The 24,704-nt window shown below is 38.7% G+C and overlaps 1 protein-coding gene and 1 long non-coding RNA gene across 3 annotated transcripts in view; one reads left to right on the top strand and one right to left on the bottom strand.

Moving 5' to 3' along the window:
- GABRA2 (gamma-aminobutyric acid type A receptor subunit alpha2) overlaps positions 1 to 24,346 on the bottom strand; it is a 130,758-nt gene extending 106,412 nt beyond the window's left edge. The window contains exons 1-4 of one of the 2 annotated variants that reach the window (XM_081518963.1): positions 24,127 to 24,346; positions 23,731 to 23,907; positions 22,685 to 22,762; positions 20,039 to 20,154 (exon numbers count right to left, since the gene is read on the bottom strand). In XM_081518963.1, the coding sequence (XP_081375089.1) occupies positions 20,039 to 20,154; positions 22,685 to 22,755 (187 nt within the window). In that variant the 5' untranslated portion in view covers positions 22,756 to 22,762; positions 23,731 to 23,907; positions 24,127 to 24,346. Of the gene's footprint in view, positions 1 to 20,038; positions 20,155 to 22,684; positions 22,763 to 23,730; positions 24,035 to 24,126 lie in introns of those variants that run through there. The other variant, XM_081518869.1, reaches the window with a different exon arrangement.
- LOC145516956 (uncharacterized) lies at positions 14,686 to 23,532 on the top strand. Its single transcript, XR_014061885.1, has 3 exons — positions 14,686 to 14,868; positions 20,659 to 20,906; positions 23,321 to 23,532. It is a non-coding gene; the product is annotated as an uncharacterized LOC145516956 (long non-coding RNA).
- Positions 24,347 to 24,704: the final 358 nt, after the last annotated feature.

Raw genomic sequence — 24,704 nt, 5'->3', positions numbered from 1 at the left:
GCAAGAATACTGGAGTGGGTTGCCATTCCCTTCTCCAAGGGATCTTCCTGACCCAGGTGACAAACCTGGGTCTCCCGCACGGTGGGCAAATTCTTTACCAGGGAAGCCCAATCTCAACACAGAAAAATATTTATATTTATGCTACTCAAGCTTATGAAATATATATATATATATATATCTTTTTTAAATTTTTATTTATTTTAATTGGAGGCTAATTATTTTACAATATTGTCGTGGCTTTGCCATACATTGACATGAATCAGCCATGGATATACATGTGTTCCCCATCCCGAGCCCCCCTCCCTATGAAATATATTTTTGTAGTTTTGTTTTTGCTTCTATCACTGGCTCATCAAGTGTTCTCATTTTGGGGTTACAGTTCAGTGCTGAATGCCCTACAGAAAATGGAACCTTGGTTCACAATCATCCCACATACAGTCCCCCCAATTAAGCAACAGCAAAGGCCACTAAATTAGTCCTTTCACTATATTAAATCCAAGCTCATCCTGACAGCTTTAATTCTATGTGTTATTGAATTTAAGGTCGAGCACAGCAACTGAACCTATGTATCAATCAATATTGTTTCTGAGAAGAGTGACTCATTTTAAGAAATGCTGGAGGTCAAAATTACTGATATTTAAAGATAAAACTCATTGTTAAATGCCTAAAATGTATACCAGAACCCAAAATCAGGAGCTACTCAAAGTATTGATGTGTCTATGTATTTGTATGTATATGAGCATTGGATTCATATACATAGTCAGTTTCCAAACAGTGAATTCCAGATATTCTGCCAGGCACTGAGGACATAGTATCAAACTAGAAAGACAAGGCCTCTGCTCCTCATCCATTTAATTCCACTCTCCCTGGCACAGATTTGAGATTGCAGGCTAACACTTCAAAGATGACCTCCTCTTAAATCCCTGCAATTCAAGCTCTGGCTTTCCAGCCCAAACAGCAAACCTCTTTATGCCTGGGAGCTGAGGAAGAAGGTTTCGAAGGTATATCAAGTCAATTTGTCAAACCAGCATAACAGTTAACTCATAAACACGCTAAGCATATTAACGACAAAACATAGCTCCTGAATTATATCTTAAAATAAAATATGACCTGTATCACCAAGTGGTACATATTATCTGTCACTAATAAAGATGAGTGATATCTAAGAAATGGGTACTTCTCCTTAAGAATAGTGTCATTAAGCTGCCAAATATCTCCAATTCTTCTGCTTCTAATTAAATGGTAGAGTTGTATATCTCTGACCCCATGAAGTTAAGCATGTCTATATGCTTTCCTTTGAGCAAAGAATTGGGATGTGATTTTGTGTCACATCTGGGCAGAAACTTTAAGTGACAATTTGCTCCTGATCACATCTTTTCCCTGACACGGTGACAAGTAGTATTTTAGATGATGTAGGTCCCTCAGCCTAAGAACCTAAGGGAGGATGAAGTAGGACAGCCCAATCTCTACATACCTGTCCCACCTCAGTGGACAGCATTGAGTCATTAACAAGATAAATAAAAAAGACACAAAACATGTTTTAAGTTGAGAATTGTTACTGCAGCATAAGCTGGTTAATTCAGATTGATACACCTAATAAACAAAAGAACTCTGACCCTGTAAACTGAGAGCCAGCTCAGAACAGTGATACACAAAAGCCCTCAAAGTTATTAAGGAATATGCTAGCCAGACTCCTCTGGTGATGGACCAGTCTTACTACACACATTCATTCTTCTTCTTTAACCAAAGGTTTCAGGTAAAGTCCTATGAAAGAAAACAGGAAGACTAGAAACCTAAAGACAGATAACTCTGTCCAGCATTTGGACCACTTGTATCAGAATTAAGAACTGTTGATGAAATGCAGATGTCTGGGTCAAATCAAAACTCACTGAATTTTTGAAGATTTGATAAATTTGCATTTAACAAATTCTCCAAACTGAATCCTTCAAAGCCTTCATGAGAAATCTTGGTTTAGGATCAGGGCCTGAGAACTATTAATAATAATATTCAAGTGTGTGTTGTTTGAGTTGCACAAGGTTTTGCTTTAATTAGAATTAAAATTGATCTGTCTTTAAAATGAAGAAACATCCCACAGAAATTGGTATTTCCAACAACTTGTTAAAAATAACTGGAGTATCCAGCAACTCTAATCACAAACTTCTAGAGCAATAATCATATGAAACTCAACCCTTTTTAAACAAGTGACAATTCAGTTCTTCAGTTGTTATGATGCTAACCCATTCTTTTACCTTCCCTGCCCGAGAGAAGCATTAGAGTTTGGGCCCTGTTGTTCTGGTTTCTGGAAGCTATGTTATTCATACTGGAGTTTATGTTCTGGGAAGTGGGGAAAAAAAGAAAGCCACTGAAGAGTGTTAAGCAAAGTGAAAGCGGCTCAGTTGTGTCTGACTCTTTGTGATCCATGGAATTCTCTAGGTCAGAATACTAGAGTGGGTAGCTTTTCCCTTCTCCAGGGGATCTTCCCAACCCAGGGATCGAACTCAGGTCTCCCGCATTGAAGGTGGATTCTTTACCAGCTGAGCCACAAGGGAAGCCCAAGAATACTGGAGTGGGTTGTCTATCCTTTCTCCAGCAGATCTTTCCAACCCAGGAATCAAACCAGGATCTCCTGCATTGCAGGCAGATTCTTTACCACCTGAGCTATCAGGGAAGCCCTAAAGTTAAGCAAAAGAATCACATAGTCAAATCTAGTTAAAAAGTAAAAATCTGCCAATATAGAGAATTGGATAAAGCTAGGTTTATACACTCAAGTGTTTTAGAAGACAATACATCATTTACTTGCCAGGCAGGTAATATGACTGAGTGACATGAGCTGAATGAGATTTCTGGCTATTAATAAATGTAGAAGACACACCTTCTTTAATAGGGGAAGTTGTTACTTAGTTCCAATTGTTGTCATCAACTCAATTTCTATTTCTGGCATCAGGTATTTTGGCCTAGGATCACCAAATCTGCCATTTTGAAAGAGAAAGAAAGCCATGATTTTATTAGGAATGTCATGATTTTTAAAGGTTTTAAGCTAATTATTTCTTTAAAAACAAAATCAAGCTAAGCAATCAGGTTGGTATTTATATATTTGCAGACAGAGACTGAAAGAGAGTAAAGAGAATTTGAAAAATCAATCTGATTTTTAGCTTTCATAGCTTGACAAATGTGGATTACCAATACCCATGCAAGAGAACCACAGAAACAAAAGCAGTTTCAGGCGGCAAAATTATGAATTTAGTTTTCAGAAGTTTGAGAAATGTATGAAAGGACACAGATTATCACAGTCTGTTCAACTACTCAACAAATATTACGATTACTGTCTACCTTCTAGAAGCGCCACACTTAGCACCAGGCTACAGCAACAGACAAGGAGTCATAAATCTTTTAGAGAACTTAGATTCAAATGCAGAGTTAGGTCAAATGCAGAGTTACAAAAAGTATGTTGATATGATGCCAAGTATAGTAATGGGTGATTTGTTCAACAGAGATGTATGTGTGTGAGGGGATGGCAGTCACATAACGATCCTAGAAAGTAAGACATCTAAGCTGGAACCTGAAGAAAGGAAAATGCATTCCCAGTAGATTCAACAGCTTGTTGGGCTAGAGAAAGCCAAGTGCATCAAAAAAATAAAAACAGAAACAAGGTCAGTGAATCTAAGCCACTTCATGAAAGATGGCATTAAATAGTGAGTGATGAGGCCAGAAAAGTGAACAGAGGCCAGAGATGTAAAGACTGCTACATTAAATGATCTGGACTTGATCCTGAAAGTAGTGAGTGGTCATAAAGAGAATTCATCTGGGCGATAACAAGCAAATTTACATCAGAAAACAGCATTGGGATGAGACAGAATCTACATATAGGTTAATATCTGTGTCTGTGGAATTGAATGAAATTCTTGTGGGAAAATCATAAAGTGAAAAGCAGCAAGAGTTAACAGGGGTGACTCTTGGAGAGCACTCACATTCAAAGAGAGAGAGTACAAAGAGGGACCAAAGACTGAAACAGATGAAGAGGGTGGAGAGACCAAGAATTAGGAAAGAGGAGTGAGTTTCAAGAGCCAGTAGATCAATGATAAACAGGGTAGAGAAGACAAGGAGGGTGAGCCTGAAGAGGTGGCCATTCACACCATACATAGAGAGCATGTCCAGCAATGTTTAGAACACTGGCAAACAAAATTTGGCACACTTATCACTACCTCACTTGTACCAATCACTTCCTAATCGACCTTGCTCAGCTTTAAGAGAAGCTCTTAGTTGGTATTTTCATGCCCTGGAAGCGCCTGGTTTTATACAAACTCCTAATTGCTAGCAGTTGGAAGACCAAGCAGCCCTTGTTCTCAGCTGGCCACACTTCTGAGGCCTAGCAGCCTTATTCTGGCTAGCTTGTATTCAGGCCCATACTCTGTCTATTTCTCTACAATGAAGAAAAAATTGGCTTCAGATGTCTGTTCCAAGAACCTTATTTTTTACTCTATTTGCCTTGAAACGAGTCACAGAATGATGGAGAGATTCTAGAAGGAAGGGGCCCTGCAGGTCATTGACAAGGGTTCTCTTACTTCCTGTTTGGAAACTGAGGCACAGAGATAATAACTGGCCTTTTATAAAAATAAAGGGCTTTTCACCTATAAACTAGTGTGTGTATGCTCTTGTACACTGCTTTGCCCTCACAGCCTCTTCCAATAAAAACAAAGGCCTTTTCCCCTCTTTGCATCTTTAAAATTAAAATACCATTAGTTCTTTAAAAACGTGGATCCTCTGGGTTATAATCTGGTTTCTGTCAGGCACTCTAATACAAACCATAATATTTTTAAAAGACAAGAACACATTTCGTCTGCCCAAAAAGATTCTGGAGCAGCTTAAATAGAATATAAAATAACTGAAAGAGAAAGCTCTATTATTTTTCTATACTTAAGATAGCAAAATATTATTTACTGCAATACTGTATTCAGAATTAATTAGTTTTACAATCAATTATTTTATAATTTGAATCAGATTGTATAATCTATTATTGATACTGAATTCATTCACAAGCTTTGTGTCAATAGATTTTTTTCCCACACACCTAGCTAACTGCAATATCCAACAAATTTTTTGAAACAAAGTTCAAATATCATCATGGCTTTATCACAAATTAGTTTTAAATTTTAAATATAGAGATAGGGATATATTCTTATTTACATAGTGTGACAGAATTAGACTATATTGATAACTGGATGTGCTTAGTCGCTCAGTCGTGTCCAACTCTGTGACCCCATGGACTGCAGCCAGCCAGGCACCTCTGTCCTTAGGGATTCTCCAGGCAAGAATACTGAAGTGGGTTGTCATTCCCTTCTCCAGGGTATTTTCTCAACCCAGGGATTGAACCCAGGTCTTCCGCATTGCAGGTGGATTCTTTACCATCTGAGCCACCAGGGAAGATAACTGGATAGAGAAATTGTATTTAACACTATACCTCATATCCACAGACTTTAATAGCCAATCTAGGATAGAGAAATTGTATTTAACACTATACCTCATATCCACAGACTTTAATAGCCAATCTAGGATCAATATTTACTGGCAATTTTGTATTGACGAATGAATGAATTTATGGAATGAATAGTAATTAATTAAAAGGAATGAATTTATCTATGATTATATGCTGATAAAAAGTAAGGTTTATCATCGCAACCTTTAGAAACATAACTTATGAAGTCCTAATTGGCAGAGTAAACCAGTAACAGTAATAATAAAAAGAATAACTTAACTGATAAAAACTACCACCATGATATTCTTCTTTCATGTATGTTTTATTATTTTATTCCAATGTGATGGAGCAAAGTTTCTTTTGTTCCAATTAGCATTAAATTCACACTAGGAAAAGTCATCTGGGATTATGATCTCCTCTGCTGATGTCTTCAGACAGAAGTATGTGAAGTGTCACACCAACCTCTCTGAGCGCGTGGGGAAAACTGGAAAAATGACAAGCTGCAAAACAATCCCCTAAAGGGAAAGAATTTGATGAAGAGTCACTTTCTGCCCCACTAACCTTCATATCCACTCACTTAAACATGCACCTGAACACTTTTCCTTATCTGTTGATAGATTTTGCTTAACTTCCCAGCTGTTTCCAGGCAGCAGCAACAGCAGCAGAAGTTGCAGCTGCACCTAAAACTGGTAGCAGTCAGATATCTGAGAGTGAAATGTCTCTTACTAGAAGCTGTCCCCAGAAATGACAAAGACTAGATTGGGTGTGGCAGCAGCTAAGAGAGAGTGGCAAAGGAAGGCACATCAGTGTAACAAGCAGATCTGCATCTACACGTAAATATCTCCAACCTGAGTCAGCACCTGAGCCTCACGAGGCTTCTCATCACCCCTATATTTCACAGATAATAATGTAAATCCTTGGTGACCCTCCCTGCTAAGGCTATGAGTCAGACTCTCAGGTTGGTGGCAGCCAAAAACAACTCCAAGAGTTCTTCAGATTATCTGGGAGGCTTGAAAGAATGAAAGTTGAAAGAATTCTGCTACAGAGATGTCTCCTCACTACATCACCTGCCTGCTATTCTCCTTTAAGAATTCAGACACTATTATTTGGATTTACATGTTTTAAGAATAACAGATCAAGTTTTGGTATTTACTCTATTTTAAATGGCAGCATACCATAATAGTAGTACTACTGATCATATGATGAAATGTATGGTTTTCTTGCTAGTTCTCTTTGATCTTGTAATTCTGTAATCATTACTAAGGCAGAAGCTACTCAAAATGATAAATGGATACTCAGTTTTAGTTTTCAGTTATCAAGGGATGTTGTTCTCTTAATAACGCTCTAATGACAACTCCTTTTAAAATAGCTCTACACTCATCCCCATTGCATTACGATATTTTTATCATCTAAACCCATTCCATTCATTCTCTTAAGATTTTAGAGTTTCTCTTCCTCTAGTAGCTGTTGGAAGATTCCTTTGCTATTCTACAAAGCACAATCATCAGCCTCACATTTTTTGCTTCAATGATTATCCTCTCACATGCCCTAGATAACTAATTAAACCTACCTTCCCATATTCCCCTCTATCCAACCTGAACACCAGCCTTACAATTCCATTTCCTTTTAATTAAGACTTCCTTTCTCTTGGTAGCCAAAACTTCAATCTTCCTTGCACACCTGGCTGGCCTTTTAGCCCACTATTTCCTTTTTTGAGAAATTGGGGAGGTCCTCTATGCACTCATGCTAACAGAACTGAATTTGTTCCATTTACCCTAATTCTCTGCCCATGGCTGATTTGCTTAATTCTCTTGTAAAAGCTTCATGTTATTGAAAAATGTGGACCCTCCAACCCAAATACCTGAGTAGTACTCAGCATTTTTGCTTCAAAATCCAAAATCTTCTCATGAGAAAATAGGAGTAAACTGGAAGCCTCTCATCATTTTGTAAAGCATTTCATGTCGTTTGTCTTCCTCCTCCAAACCACTTCTCCAGTTTAAGTCTGGAGTTCTCTTCTGACCGGAAAAGTTTTTCAAACACGCATACCATTCTAAAAGCACCTGATCCTTTTATGTTCTTAATGGAAGTCAAATTCTTTCCAAGTACTTAGTAAAATATTTATGTACCACTACAAAACATAATCTAGACAATGGATTTGGGAATGCACTTATGAGGCATTTATAATTTTTCTCCTTTCTTCAATCTTCCTTAACTTTGAGGTGTAACTCTATTCCTCTACTCGATAGACAAGATCCAATTGTACTATTCATTATATCATATTCCTCAAATATTCATAGAATTTATCAATTACTAACCATCTCCACAAAATAGCTGAAAATAACAGTATTTTCTTTTTGACATATTTTTTCCTGTGGATACTATATCAGAAAAAGAAAACCCTACTTTTGCTTTATTATGTTTTAAATCAACTTAGTAATATCCTGACTGAACATGTCCTGTTAAAAATACTGAAATACTTTTATACAGAAAGAATAATGCCACACATACTACTAGGACAATCTTTGTACTACATTTTGCATTTATTCCCCTAAAAAGGAACTACCATACTGAATCTTAACAAAGATAATTATAAAAAGAAAGTTCTTACAACTGAGTACTGTATTTTTTAATTTTACATGAAACCATGTTTTATGTTTTTAATGTGCATGTTTTAAATATCTAAATAAACAAAAAGGAATGCAAAAAATAAATAAAAATTGACATTACTGAATTCATATTAAGATAGAAATGAATTCATAGTTTTACATATGCTAATTTGTTTAATTTATTAAAAAATTATAATAATAACATAGAGAGACATCAAATTTACCCTAAAAGTTACTTAAAATGCAAAAACTCAATGGAGAATTTGAGGGAATCTCTATGTATCTTATAAATTGATAACCTTAATTTGATGAGCTTCTATATGAAATCTCTTTAGATTTAAACATTAATTTTATTCTTATGATACTTTACTACTAATAATAAGATCTGTACCTTAAGAAATGAGGGTATCGCAAGTTAAAAACAAGTTTCCAGAATTCTGTGTTGGGTCAATCACATTAAAATTCAAAGAAAATAAACTAAATCCTCATAATATTACAACTCCTGTCATTTTGTTTTTTTATTTCACAGTTCATGTCTACTTGTTAACTCATCTGAACTCAAAAAATTAGGATAAGGCAGAACAGTTTAAAAAGAAAACTGAGAAATATCCAGAAGTTTCGACTGGAATTAACACTTACCTTTCTACCTCTAGGAAAGCCACTCTTGCCACAAATACCCTCAGCATCCCTGCTACAGACACAGAACTTACACTTTTCTGTGGCTATCACAATTCTTAACTTGACAGCAAATACATCAGAAATCTCTCTTCTCTGTATGAGAAGACTTACAGTCCAATAAAGAAAAACATAGGGTGATTATTCTATATTATTAAAAAGGAGAGAATAAAGAAACAAACGTTAAGAGACTCAAAACGCATAAAGAGCCAAAATAAGATGTGATATACTTCTGCAAAGACTCAGTCCTGTTTGCCATAGTATTGAACGTTTCCAGCGTTTCCAGCAGGACCCAGCAAATTGTTGGCCCTTGGGAAGAAACAATGGAATGAATGAACTATGTTTACGGAGACAGAACTGGGCTAACTCCAGTTGTACAAGTAGAAGTGATTTCTTCTCTAAATTTTAATAGCATTTTCTGATAATGGAACATGTGTTTACTGTTTCAAGTTATTTTGAGAATCACACTATACCTACCTTATCAGCCCTCCAAGGGATTTCAATTTGCTAACATCTGCTGGATCATCCGGAGAAGGCAATGGCACCCCACTCCAGTACTCTTGCCTGGAAAATCCCATGGACCAAGGAGCCTGGTAGGCTGCAGTCCATGGGGTCGCTAAGAGTCAGACACGACTAAGCGACTTCACTGTCAATTTTCATTTTCATGCATTGGAGAAGGAAATGGCAACCCACTCCAGTGTTCTCGCCTGGAGAATCCCAGGGATGGGGGAGCCTGGTGTGCTGCCGTCTATGGAGTCGCACAGAGTCGGACATGACTGAAGCGACTTAGCAGCAGCAGCAGCTGGATCATCAAAAAAGCAAGACAGTTTCAGAAAACCATCCACTTCTGCTTTTTATTGACGATGTCAAAGACTTTGACTGCATGGATCACAACAAACTGTGGAAAATTCTTAAAGAGATGGCAATACCAGATCCCCTGACATGCCTCCTGAGAAATGTGTATGCAGGTCAAGAAGCAACAGTTAGAACTGGACATGGAACAACGACTGGTTCCAAATCAGGAAAGAAGTACGTCAAGGCTGCATATTGTCACCCTGCTTATTTAACTTATATGCAGAGTACATCATGAGAAATGCTGGGGTGGATGAACCACAACCTGGAATCAAGATTGTCAGGAGAAATATCAATAACCTCAGATATGCAAATGATACCACACTTACGGCAGAAAGTGAAGAGGAACTAAAGAGCCTCTTGATGAAAGTGAAAGAGGAGAGTGAAAAAGTTGGCTTAAAACTCAACATTCAGAAAACTAAGATTATGGCATCTGGCCCCTTCACTTCATGGCAAATAGATGGGGAAACAGTAGAAACAGTGACAGACTTTATTTTGGGGGGCTCCAAAATCACTGCAGATGGTGACTGCAGCCATGAAATTAAAAGACGCTTGCTGCTTGGAAGAAAAGTTATGACCAACCTAAACAGCATATTAAAAAACAGAGACATTACTTTGCCAAAGAAGGTCCATCTAGTCAAGGCTATGGTTTTTCCAGTACTCATGTATAGATGTGAGAGTTGGACTATAAAGAAAGCTGAGCACCGAAGAATTGATGCTTTTGAACTGTGGTGTTGGAGAAGACTCCTGAGAGTCTCTTGGACTGCCAGGAGATCCAACCAGTCCATCCTAAAGGAGATCAGTCCTGAATATTCTTTGGAAGGACTGATGCTGAAGCTGAAACTGCAATACTTTGGCCACCTGATACGAAGAACTGACTCATTTGAAAAGAACCTGATGCTGGGGAAGATTGACGATGGGAAGAGAAGGGGACGACAGAGGATGAGATGGTTGGATGGCATCACTGACTCAATGGACATGAGTTTGAGTACACTCTGGGAGTTGGTGACGGACAGAGAAGACTGGCGTGCTTCAGTCCATGAGGTTGCAGAGAGTTGGACACGACTGAGTGACTGAACTGAACTGAAAGGATTTCATCCCCTGGAGACCAACCCTACACCTTGTACACCTTTATATCCTGCAGATTGTCTGGCATGTCATAAGTCTTCAACACACGCGTTAGGGAACAAACTAATTTCATTTGTTTCTTTTCACATTAACACGTTGAGAAATAATGAGCTGCTAACTAGCCAAGCTGTTCACTTGGCCATCTCCACTACCAATGTAGATTTCTACGACATGATTGAGCTGTATCAATCAAAAAATAACACTAACACAAATGGATCAGTCATGCCTATGGTCCAAGTTATCCACTGTGTATTAAGGGGTGAAAAAATGAAAAACACTGATTGTACCTGAGCGTAAAAGCTGGTGAGAAAACAACACACTGAGCGAGGCATACTTGTGCTTAAAAGAACAAAAATAACAATCCCTCAAAATTATGATTAAGAGCAATGCCTTTCTAGCTGCAATGGTTGAAAGAAGCTGCTATTGACCAAAACCATTTAAAGTGAAAACAAAGCTTTAGTGTTAGTTCAGTAAAACAGAGAAAGTAGTCTCTGGGTCACTCACAAGTGATGTTGCCTTGAATTTTATAGGAGATGCTGTTTGGGAAGAAAGTGCCACCATCCAATCTAACACAACCCATTACTGCCATGTACTCACTCAGTCTACCTTTCCTATAAAATAATCACAAGCTATATATATATATATAATTAAAGCAACATACTGAGAAAAAGTTCCACAGAACCTCATTCTAACCATTTCTGAAGAAACCTGTCTTAGCACCCTTCCCTGACAGGGAGTGGGCAAGCAACACACAGCTTTAGAGTGAGGGTGTACAGATACTCAAGATGTTTCTTAGTCTGCTTCAAAATATTAAAAAGAATCCAAAAGCCTGCATATTACATGACCATGTGTCTAGTTTAAGTTAGCATACATTTGCTGGCCTGTACAATTTCTATGCAGGAGGGTGAGTACAGGCCCTACCCAAAGCTGAAGAAACTGATTTTGAAAGTCATGTCCAGAGTTTTCAGCCTCCCAAACAACACCCTGAAGAACTGAAGCTTTCAAACTGTGGTGCTGGAGAAGACTCCTGAGAGTCCCTTGATGAGCAAGGAGATCAAACCAGTCAATCCTCAAGGAAGTCAACCCTGAGTATTCACTGGAGGGACTGATGCTGAAGCTGAAGCTCCAATACTTTGGTCACCTGATGTGAAGGGCTGACTCACTGGAAAAGACCCTGATGCTGGGAAAGATTGAAGGCAAGAGGGGAAGGGGCGGCAGAGGAAGAGATGGTTAGATAGCATCACTGACTTAATGGACATGAATTTGAGCAAACTCTGGGAGACAGTGAAGGACAGAGTAGACTGGCATGCTGTCCATAGGGTCACAAAAAGTTAGACATGACTTAGCGAATGAACAACAACAAAACAGCATCCTACTTCAGGCAGCCAGTATCTTTCTGTGTTCTATGCTTCATGCCTCCCACAAGATAATTTTCAGTAAAGAAGAAATGAAAAATTACTTGATTTCTATCATTTATACATTTATCCAAAGCTACTTACACACTTCCCAGGTGGCTCAGACTAAAGTATCTGCCTGCAATGTGGGTGGGAGACCTGGGTTCAATCCCTTGGTTGAGAAGATCCCCTGGAGAAAAGCATGACAACCCATTCCAGTATTCTTGCCTGGAGAATCCCATAGACTGAGGACCCTGGTGGGCTACAGTCCATGGGATTGCAAAGAGTCGGACATGACTAAGCAACTAACACTTTACTTACACATTTACACACTTAGGTGAAGTCATCCCAATTTATTTTCATTTTATTATTCATGAAATAATCAAACACAATGTCTCCTGTGACTCTGAGCCAAACTTAAGTGGGTGGAGAAGATCTGGTGGCAGAGAGTGAAAGCGGCTTTAAAATCATCTTATGGCTGAGAAGGTTATCCTACTCCAGCAACTCTGGGGCACCTCAGAAGCCTGAGTCAGGAGAGAGGGGAGGATGGATGCTCCACTGCCTCATGCCTCTTCCAGAGCATCAGCCCCATCACAGCTGCTGAATGAGGAGGGGATGCTGAACATTATAGCTTTAAAGCAGAGGCCTGATACCTGAAGCTTACCCTGCCTCCAGCTGAGACAAGAACTTCTCAAAGGCTCAATTGCTTCCCGTCTGCCCAGCTTGTCCCCTCCCCACTTCAATTCCAGATCATTCTCAGTGTGCTATCTCCTAATGTCTCCACCATCCCTCACCTCTTAAATATGCTGTTAAATATCAGGCATGCACTCTGTAGCTGCAACACCCAGAACTTGTGCCATTCAAGTTCCTGACACATCCCAGTCTAGGATTGTGGACATGCTCTCAGTTTTATGCCCCTAAAACCATCATCCACATCATATAGTGAGGTTATTTTGTAAATATAATTTTGCTCTTACAGGCAAATTCATTATCATGAACTGATGATGCCTAATTGATACATGTCATGACAACATGACATATTTCCTTTTGTGATTGGTTTTGTTTTCAAAGTTTCTGTACATATATTAATACAAAGGTATTATATAGTTTCCAAAATGAAACTAACAGCATAAAAAACACAAAAAATACATCCTTTATTTAATACTGGGTTATATGTGCCACACATTTATCCTTTTTTATAAGTCTCAGTTTTTATAAATTAAGGAAAATAACTGAGTGATGGCCTTTATTGCATTCACAATAGAAGTAGAACCAACAATAACAGCAATATCTACAAGTATTGAGTTCCTACTCTGTCAGACACTCCAAAAAAGTTTACATTAAATCCTTATTAAACCAGTAAGTCAGATACATTTTACAAATACAGAAACCAAAGCAAAGGGAGGTTGAGTGAAAAGTTTTGTTGTTAATATAGTGTGGCAACAGAATTCAAATTCAAAGATGTTGGTGTTCAGAGGTACTGTTCCTAAACCATTTCTTTACAAAGTAATATTATGCAATGTTGAGATCATACTCTCTCTTAGGTTCTGGGAGTGACCAGATTTTTTTGTACTAATTTTTGTACACTAATTTTTTTGTCCACTGAATATCGTATTTTAGTTTTACAAATCTGAGAGTAGTAAAATGCATAGAAACATCCATCTCTCTACAGCTGGAGGAAAAATATCCTAGAATGAAGTTGGAAACTGACACTCAGACCCTAACTGTATAATCTGACATCATGTTCTTCATGGCCTTAGCATAAAGCTTCTTCAAGTTTTTAGAGGACAAAACAAAACACTAGAGAAAAGATTCTATCTAGACAAGCTCCTTAAAACAGCTTATCAAAATGCAGTTAGGCATGATACTCAATCTAGACTTTCCAGACTGAATCTATAATTTAGATGCCAAGCTCTGTCATGTCTAATAGTTGTCACTGTGGAGCACTGTGAATGTCAGCTGTCATAAATACATGAGGCCTGTCTAAACATCCATCTTCTTCAGTGACCCTATAAACATGGTCCAAAAAAAAAAAAATGTTGCTCCTTTGATTCAGCTAACAATTTGAAAGCCTCTTATGGAATGTGAAAATTCATAGGTGGTACCCGAGTTGTTGAGTAAAATGAAGAAAAAAGGAAAAACTGATTCAGTGGTTAGTTTTAGCTAATCTGAATATATGGTCTTGATAGAAAGGTTTTCAGGTTTACAATGAAGTAAGCCAACCAAGGGGCTTCCCTGATTGCTCAGTTGGTAAAGAATCCACCTGCAATGCAGGAGACCCCAGTTCAATTCCTGGGACAGGAAGATCCACTGGAGAAGGGATAGGCTACCCAATCCAGTATTCTAGGATTTTCCTTGTGACTCAGCTGGTAAAGAATCTGCCTGCAATATGGGAGACTTGGGTTTGATCCCTGGGTTGGGAAGATCCCCTGGAGAAGGGAAAGGCTACCCACTCCAGTATTCTAGATTAGAGAATTCCATGAACTGTATAGTCCATAGAGTCACAAAGAGTTGGACACAACTGAGTGACTTTCACTTTCACTTTCAACCCAACCAAGACCTACCAATATTTTCTTCATCTGTCTTCAAGGATACTACCTTCTAAGATGACGTTCTCCTTGAAGAACTCTCCTCTCTTATTCCTAACAACACCAATAGCTACCAGTTGTACCTCACATCATATTTTCTTAAAATTTTTAATTTAGTTGAACCACACCATTATACTTGTGACATAAATAGGGTAAGTAGAGTCTCTCCTCCAATTTCACAGATGAGTAGATTAAGTCACAGATGGGATTAATGAATCATCCAAAGACACACAGGTGGTTCAAAGCAGAATCATAACTAACATAAGGCAGGAGCTGGAATACTGGTATAGTAATTGTTTCTATTCAACAAAAAGTCAATCTAATGTGCTGATGCTAACAATGAAAGACCAGAAAGGTAAGGAAATAAAACTGTTCAGATGATTTTAAGGATAAGGTAAATTCTATAGTTGATTCTTTTCATGAAAGTATACTACGTAAAATAAAAGAATAAAATTAAAATTCATTCAAGAAATATTTAATTTGATACTTTCTATGTTTCAGGCACTGATATAGATGCTTGAGGACCAGATAACAAAACCAGTTGAAACCCCTACCTTCATTGGCCTGAATTCTGGCAAAAGAGACAAAATAAGCAATTGACATAATGATTAAAAAATCATCTTGTGTATTAAAAAATAATAAGAGCCAAATTAAAAAAGGAAAAAAAAAAAACCTGAAGCTGAGTAAGAAGGATCAGAATTGCTAGAGGATGAACATGTTGTAGTATTTATTTTATTGGTCAGAGTAGGCCTCATTGAGAAGGTGCTGCTGCTGCTGCTGCTGCTTCTGCTGCTAAGTCGCTTCAGTTGTGTCTGACTCTGTTCAAACCCATAGATGGCAGATTGAGAGGTGAGATCAACGGATACCCAAGGGAGAGGAAATAGTCAGGGAAAAAGTTCCAACGAATACACTGGTGTCTTCATGGAACAGAAAAGATGCCAATGTGACTATAGTAGTCTTAGCAAGGAGAGTGGTGTGAAGAGAGGCCAAAAATAGGAAGACAGATCATGCAGGGGGCCTTGGAGGCCATCAAAAGACATTTGTGTATTATTCTGACTGAAGTAGAAACCATTGCAGGATTTTGAGCAGTTAAGTAATGTCTTTGGACCCACAGGTTAAAGAGGACCCATAGTTCTGTAAAACTTAAATGTTTATAGTGCTAGATGTAAATTATACCTAAATAAAACTAGAAGAAGAAAAAGATTAATTAATCTGCCTGCATGAATCTGCCTGCAGTGCAAGAGATCCAGGTTTGATCCCTAGGTCGGGAAGATCCCCTAGAGAAGGAAATGGCAACCCCCTCCAGTATTCTTGCCTAGAAAACTTTATGGACAGAGGAGCCTGGAAGGCTACAGTCTATGGAGTCAAAAGAAGTCAGACATGACAGAGCATCTAACATTTCACTTCCTAATTGATTATTAAATATCTTAAAATTTTATCATTCAGTATATTGTATAACTTTCATCATGTTTGTAAGTCCCAAACTGATTTCTCTTTCCTATATACTCATTTACATTTCATTACTAAGTAAATATAATAATAACTGAGTTTAATTATCCAGATTATGCATCAATAGAGATGTTCAGTTTGAAATACTAAGCTGACTCAAACCCATTCCCCCCTTATTATTAATTTCTGAGACATAATTATACAAATAATTTCCTAGAACTTTTTATTTGAAATAACACATGGATGTTCAGGCTAAGAACTTTGAACAGAGAGGAAACCACAATAATAACTGAAATTTACAACACTTTATTTACTAAGGTTTTCAAAGCCTTCCAGTTATTATGTATTAACTCTCTACTGTAGGCCAGTCACTGCTAAATCCTTTGCATATATCATTGTAATTAATATTAATCAAAAACCCTAAGAATAGTCATTGTAATCCCATTTTATAGACAACAGATGTGTCCCCAGAGAGATGAAGTACTGAAAGGTCACAGGACTGCTCAGTACCTGAGCTCAGAATTTACCTAAAATCTCCACAGTTTAAAGTTATGTTCTCTTCACCAAACCACACCACCTTCCTGCAGCATGATGCTCAACGTATACCCTCAACATTCCCAACTCAAAGGTCAGCCAGATGTGAGTAATCCCATTTTACAGATGATTAACTGGTCACAAAAAAGTTAATCAAGCAATCAATATTTATTTTATGGCTACCATATGCAAATCAATATTTAGTTCCTGAGAGTGCAGAGGATTTATGATACAATATCTTGCCTCAATAAGTTTACAATCTTGTTAAGGTAACAAGAGACACATAAAAAGATAATAAATACTCCAAGATAGCACATAATAAGTACCAAATGAGATAGAGAGCCAATGACTGCTAAAGAAATTCAGCAGAGAGAAAATTGAATCTGGGTGTTTCAATTCAATCAAGAGTGCTACTAAAAAGGACCCACGTTGAGGTGGTCATCACAGGAAAAGTTTAGATCACCAGAATGGATAAGGAAGAATGATTCCTCAGAGGAATTATTCCCCAGAAAGAGTTAATATGATGAAACACCAAGGGTGTGTTAGTCACTCAGTTGTGTCCGACTCTCTGCAACCCCATGGACTGTAGCCTGCCAGGTTCTTCTGTCCATGAAATTCTCCAGGTAAGAATATTGGAGTGGGTTGCCATTTCCTTTTCCAGGGTATCTTCTCGACCCAGGGATGGAACCCGGGTCTCGTGCATTGCAGGTAGATGCTTTAGCGTCTGAGCTACTAGGGAAGTCAGCCAAGGAAGATGTGAATGGATTATCAAGAGAAAATGGATAGATGTGTTTGAAGTGCAGGATGCATGAGTGGCAAAGTAAAAATGAAGCCAGAGAAGTAAACTGTAAAAGTTTTGATTGTCAAAGTAGGAACCTGTGGAAGGAGCAAAGGAATTGATTATGTTTAAATGCTAGTACCTGGCATTTGTTTTGGTATACACTTTTATTTATGCAATCCTCTCAACAAACCTGTAATATAGAAGGTAAATATATCATGTCATTGTAAACAGAAGGAAACAGATTACCTGGCCAAGGATGGTTTTGAGCGTGTAGATGGAGCAGGAATTCTAATCTAGACCAATGTGTACGCAAGGCCTCTACTCCTTCTACTTTCCCTTCATCATTGTCTACAGAAAGCAATGGGGAGCTATAAAAGGCATTTGATCAAGATGAGAGGGGCTTCCCTGGTTGCTTAGCTGGTAAAGAGTCCACCTGCAATGCAGGTGACCCCAGTTCAGTTCCTGGGTTGGGAAGATCCCCTGGAGGAGGGCATGGCAACCCACTCCAGTCTTCTTGCCTTCAGAGGAGCCTGGAGGGCTACAGTCCCTGGGGTCGCAGAGTTGGACATGACTCAGTGACTAAGTAGGCAAGACGAGAGGGTAATATATGAAAAGTATTGACCACCAGAAGATGAATGTGACTGTGAAATATTAGCACAAGTCCAATGTCAGAGAAGGTCTGGGGAAGGAAGTCACCAGATAAGAAGCTGGCAAGCCACTTCATCTACTGCATTAACCTACAGAATGAGTGACAAGGATTTATATTCAAATGCTGCTAATGGAAGTAAAAAGAATGCAAGAGGTATTTAAAAAGAAATATGAAGAGATAAATGGCAATACCCATGTCCTTTAACAGGTAGTTTTTATGTTCCAACTATACGCTGATAGTATAAATATTTCTCCTAAAAACTCACAGACAAAATCCAAGATCTAGCTCAAATATTTTAAGTTTTTTTGACAGCATATGATTTATTTAAAAATAATAAAATCTATACCTTGGAAAAAATATCTGCCTTAGTGCAATCTACCTCTCAAACCACCGTCATGAACCATGACAGCCTCATGCTAGGTACACTTCTATTGTGCCTATAAGTTTGATATTAGCTCCTTGCTATATGTATTAACATGGACAGTAATGCTTTATATTCACGGTCATTAGGGATGTTAATTATTAAGGAAATACTTTTTTCTATTAGTTTTTACTTTTAATAGACCAAGTGTATATTAAACAATTGAATTCTCTCTGAGAGATAGAACACACCATACTTCTGATGTTATTCCTTCCCAGTACTTCCCTCTTCAAATGCAAGGTACCACTCAGGATTCAAGTCCAAAACTAGTAGCAATTAAATGGCATATTACTTAAAACAAGTTGAATCTTTTCCAACTATTCTGACTCCTGGGCAATGAAAATCATACAACTGCCAAATATGTATACAATTAACCATCTTTTATATTTTTCAAAGACAATATTGATATGGACATCCAGATATTTAGTCACTACACATCTTTTCAAGCAATTTAAAAAGGCAAAGTTGCCAACCAGGTAATAATCAGGCTAACTATATAAATCTTTGGTCAGTACTAAGCATTCAACTATTTTGTCTTAATTTTGAATTAGTTATTAAACTATTACACTGATTGTATAACATACATTTGATAAATGTGTGCATGTATATATCTGCACATATATGTGTGTATGTATATACACATATACATATATGTACATATACGTATATATATATCATATTAGAACTGATGAGTAACAGTATTTTGACCCAGAATTCTTTTAGGAATTACACATCTACCCTATTTACACCTAATATTGTTAGTATCATCCAACTATGCTAAAGGATAATTAAAAATTAACATATTAGCCAAGCTTAATTTCCTTTACCTGTATGGAAAAAATAAAATAGATTTATTTTTCTGAGTTGAGAAAGAACATCTAAATTTGAATTCAAACTGTGCCACAGGCCAATAATTTAGATCTACAGCTAAAGCAGATCCAAAATATCTTTGAAAGTTTCAAGAATGCTAAACCGAAGCTGTACCTTAGAAAAGTCACATGCATGTGTAAAGAAATATCATCACAGAATACTAATAAGTGTATCTGCTAAAATTCAACCCAGACAGTCCTTTACATTTTTATGTTTCTCATTTCTACACATCTATACCAATGTGAAAATAGGCATCTGCAAAATTCAGTGAAGGAAATCAAAGATACTGAGCAAGCGTATCTGTCCAATAATGTCACACTTTCATATACTCTAAGTTTGAAAAACTTAGCTGTTATCAATAAACTAACTTCAAAACTATTCATGCACAAAGTCTGGGTTCTATAAGACTTCAAGTATTCTGTAAAAGCTATGTTAAATACATTTTGTCTGTATAAAAGGAATCAGAGATAATGTTATTTCATATACCTCATTTTCTATTATCTGTGTTTTTTAATACATGGCAGTGGCATTCATGTATCAAATGTATTAAAATATAAATATTACCTTTAACTTTTAAAGGCATTAGTTTGTGTTTAAGAAAAGGAAAACTATTTTTACCTCCCAGTCCTGGTCTAAGCCGATTATCGTAACCATCCAGAAGTCTGTCTAGAATTCTTGTAAAGATGGTAATGTTATTTTTAGCCTCATCTTCTTGGATGTTAGCCAGCACCAACCTAAACAGATAATTTTACAAGCTGATATATATACATATGTGTGTTTTGCAAGTACCAACATGCTCTTCTTCCTTGATTTGAATTTTAAGGCTTCTTAAGCTATTAGTGCCACCCATTTTCTCCTTTTTTTTTTTCAGTTCTATAAATACCAGTGTGTCAATGAGGAAGGTAAACAGTCTGTCGTAAATGGGTAATAAATACTAGATTATCAGAAGTGTGAAATCAAAATTATTTCAGATTCCTACCACTCAGCATACTGGGTGAACTAGTCATTTCTTTCTAAAATCCATTCCCTAGGATACATTATGACTGGAGATGATCACATGCAGACAGTATTAGCAATGCTATTCTGCATTTAGAAAGGTACAAAAACCAAAGGGATTCCTGAAATAACTCTTCAGGGATCTGAATATTAATTGGAAAATAAATCACCTCCTTGGAGGCACAAAATTTCTCTATCTTCCTCGGAAATGTCTTTTCTTTTTATGTCTTTTTCTCTTTTAGAGCGAGATGATTTTCTAACTTTGGGTATACCTCCACCCAATGGCCAAGTGCAATATAGACATCAGGGAAACTCCGCTGGCTGTGTTCCAGGCTCCAGTGTAACCAGGAGGTGGAGGTGGGCTCTGAAAGGATCAGCAGAGCACACAAGAGCTGCAGACAGCCTTGGAGGAGTACCTCTCCGACTGACTGGCCTCTATGGAGAGCGAGCAACAGAGGTCATCCAAAGATTAACATGACAGCTACTTCATGTATGTGTGTGTGTGTGCGCGCATGCATGTGTGTGAGTGATATAAATTTGCAGAAAGAATAAATGGTCTTAAAATATCACCGGAAGAGGGTTAGAAGCAGTGATTTTTCTCCATTATTTCTCCAACAGAAAGCCAGAGACCTGATTTTGTGACATCCAGCAATTTGGTGCAGTAGCAACTGGATGTATAAAACAGAATGTCCCTTTTCACTGCCATTTTTTTCCCCCAGAATGATTCAGAGATTTAAATTACTGGCCCCAAAAAAGAATCATTTATATAATAGAATAAAATACTGGCATGAGCATTACTGGTCAAATATAGAACAGAAAATTAGTAGGAAAAAAATATGGTTAAGTTCTGAGGATTTTCAATGATTATTAACTGACCACGGTTTGTTCACTCCTTTAAAATCAAAGAATATATGTAATTGCATTCTGATCAAGGTGCATTGTCCAAAATATCATTGACAGAATTCATTTGCATTTAAATGATGTACAGCTAGTAGCTAAAAATAGTTTAAATACATGAACAAATTGGTAACCAACTTCAAGCAAATATTCTCTTCAGAGAAAATATTAAAATTGTGGTATAAAGAAACATTTTTAAATTATGTAAGCAAATGATTTCATACACTGAGCCTCAAAAGTTTCTATATTGCCTTAAGCTAATTTTAAAACTAGTCACTAAGATAATCATAAAGTTCCACTTAGAGATTTTCACTGGAATGTGTTTTTTAATTAATGTCACATTTTCTTTCTAAAGTCAATATTAAGATATTAAATGAGGAGCTATTTTACAAATAAAAATACAACTTCATAAAGAAATTTCTTCTCAAGTCTAGAAAATATTTTCATTCTTTAACAATTACTGAGGCAGGAAAATTAAAATTTAAAAGGGAAATGAAAGTATTATAAAATCATAAATACTAATTTTTAAAGGAATAGTTACATGGACATTCATAAGAATCTTAGATTTTATTAACTACTCTGGTATATTGAAAACCATATCCTAAATTTAGGCAATAAATAGAAGATGCCCACTGATGAAATAAATCAGAAAAGACTGCAATCAAGATGAAGTTGTTGAAAACGACAGAAATTAAAAATTATATTTGTAGAATATAGGCAAAACAGAATTTGTTACATTTTCAAAGTAGTAATGTTTATGGCAGAACCATCTCAGGAATAAAAGATCTCTAAATCAGTAACAGAAAAGTTATTAACAAATCAAGGTTTTGTTTTATTGTTTGTGATTGTGAAGTTGTATACTACCTCCACCTAGAGGTTTCAGATTCACACATCATTTAGGTTTTCTATGTTGACTAAAAGATCCAAGGCCATTTAAGCAAAAAAGGAAAAGAGAGAAAGAAAAAGATTAAGTTACCACAAATCATTTAGCTTGTGCTTTTCTGTTTGGCTTAAAGGAAAATTAATGGCCTCTTTATTGAATCGTGGTGTTATTCCTATCACATATAACAATCACTTCAACTATGTGCAAAAATACACCATCCAAAGAGTATTCTTTTCTTATGTGATTTTTTTTTTAAAGAAAATGTTGTATTCACTTTTGTATTTTCTCGCTGCAAACAAGAAGCAGCAAACTTTTAATAGTCTTTGCCACTTTACAGTTCTGTTTCCTAGTACTACCTTTTTTCATTAGAAATGGTCCTTCAAAATACTTCAGCTCCTCAAAAGCCACCTCTGTCTGCATTGATGGCATTCAGGAAACACACCTTTACCCTGAATTTAAAATGGCAAAACAGTAAATAACTGTCTCACCTGGCTGGGTCCCACGCCAAGAAAACAAAAAGCAGCAACTGCATATTGGAACTGTTCAGTTTCGTCTTCATCACCACTCTTTGTATAATCATGGAAGAAAAACAAAATACACTTAAAATTACATTCAGTCATACCATCCAAATAGCCCAAAAGAATGTCATTTCATCTGGGAACTGGAGTTAAAGCAATAGAGATGATTCCAGTGGAGTGTGTATGGGGTGTGATGATTGAAGGACGGTTCCCCCCCCCCTTTCTTTTTTTCTCTTGACAGAAAGATGACCAAATAATCAGACTTTGCTCTGCCAGGAACTTCCCCCAGCCCCATCGTCAGCAAACGCTGTTTTGTGGTCACACACGTATAAAGAATACACGGGACCCTGCACTGACATATGAGCTAGAGAAAAGAATGGGTTGGAGAGGAGAGTGTAAAGGGGGAGGAGAGACGGGTACTTCCTGCCACAATCCTCCAACCAAGACCACCCCCGCATTCACCAAGAGAAAAGCAAGGGGCAGCCAGCCCACTTTTTCGATTATTATTCTTTCATTACAGTGAACTGCAGTTCTCACGACTTCACTACTTGACTTCCTTTCAAATAAAAATCGAATAAAAACACCTCCCTCTCTGCCCATCCACAGTTGCCCAAGACCACATCTTGGAGGCAGCCGGGTTCGGATTAACTGCTGCGAAACGACGCGTTTGACAGCTGCTCCGGAGCCGAGGACCACAAACAGAGCCGGAGCGTGAGGCTCCGAGATCCAACCGAGGCAGGCTGGCAGCGGCGATCACGGTGTGCAAAGTTGAAGACTATAAAAGAGCCAGGCTAACGAGCCGGGCGGCTCGGATCTTATTAGAGTTGCAAATAGGCTTCTCGTGAGGAATATCGACATTATTTTTTAAATATGCTGGGGCGGAGGGGGCGACCCGAACCTCTTCGGTTTCCAGGGAACATCGGAGAGTGGAGGGAGGGGAGATGAACCATGCACGGGAAGCCAAAGGTAAACGGGGAAGCAAAGATCCCTATTGGGACCCGCGTGTGCGACCTTACCTGAAATGGCAAGCAGAACTGGTTTTTCCTCCCTTTGCCCTGATCTTGAAGAGGTAGGAAACTTGAGAGAGAGACGGACTGCAGCAACCCGGCGGGCCGGGAGCGATGGGCTGGTGGAAGCAGGAGAGCGCGAGGCGAGGCAGCGGCGGCGCGAGGAGTAGAAGGAGGCGAAGGCGTCTGTAGTGGCGGTGATGGGCGGAGGAGGAGGAAGAGGAGGAGGGGGAAGCGTTGGCAGGAGCGGGCGGGGTAGGGGGAGACGCTAGCAGAGGCGCGGTGCGCGCAGGCAGCGGCGGGCACGAGCCCCACGCCTAGAGGAGGAGGAGCCAGGCCCCGGGGGAGGGCTAACGAGTTTCCCGGGAAAGCAGGGACCCCCGCCCCCCACCTTCTCCCAGATACCGGGGAGCCGCCGCCGCCCGCCGGGCACCAGCCGCGACACAGCCCCAGGCGGCGGCTAGCGCCCGGGTGCGCCCGGAGCACCGCTCCCCGCGCCCACGCCGCGCTGGAGGAGCGGAGTCCACGCGCCGCCCAGCACTGCGCCCCGCGGCCGTCCTCCGGGGCTCCCTGGAGGCCCCGAGGTTCCAGGGGGTGCTGCCGGCGGGTATTGGTGCGGCGTCAGGGTCGCTGGCCCTCGATCCCCGGGGCCTCGCCCTGCCGCCCGCCCCCCAACGTGCCCTCGCTCTGGAGCGACGTGTCTGTCTAGGAGAGGTCGGGCTCCCGCTGGAGAGCGAGGGGACTCTTCACACCTGGACTTGGCCATCAGCGCATCCACGCCGGACCAAGTTCAAGGCAGGTTGCGTGGAATCAGACAGCAGGAAGTTTCTTTGATTTCCCGAGCCCCCTTGATGTACCACTCATTCCTCCACACTCCTGCCATCAGGACCAATTTCCCTTCAAATCTCTGAGGGCTGGAGACTTCCCTGGAGCTGGTCTGTCAAGTCCATTTACACGTTATTGAGAAACTCGCTCACTCTCAG

The sequence above is a fragment of the Giraffa tippelskirchi genome, chromosome 1 (genome assembly GCF_054371585.1).
Source record: "Giraffa tippelskirchi isolate mGirTip1 chromosome 1, T2T-mGirTip1v1.2.pri, whole genome shotgun sequence".
Lineage (NCBI taxonomy): Eukaryota > Metazoa > Chordata > Mammalia > Artiodactyla > Giraffidae > Giraffa > Giraffa tippelskirchi.
This window is presented reverse-complemented; position numbering and strand designations above follow the sequence as displayed.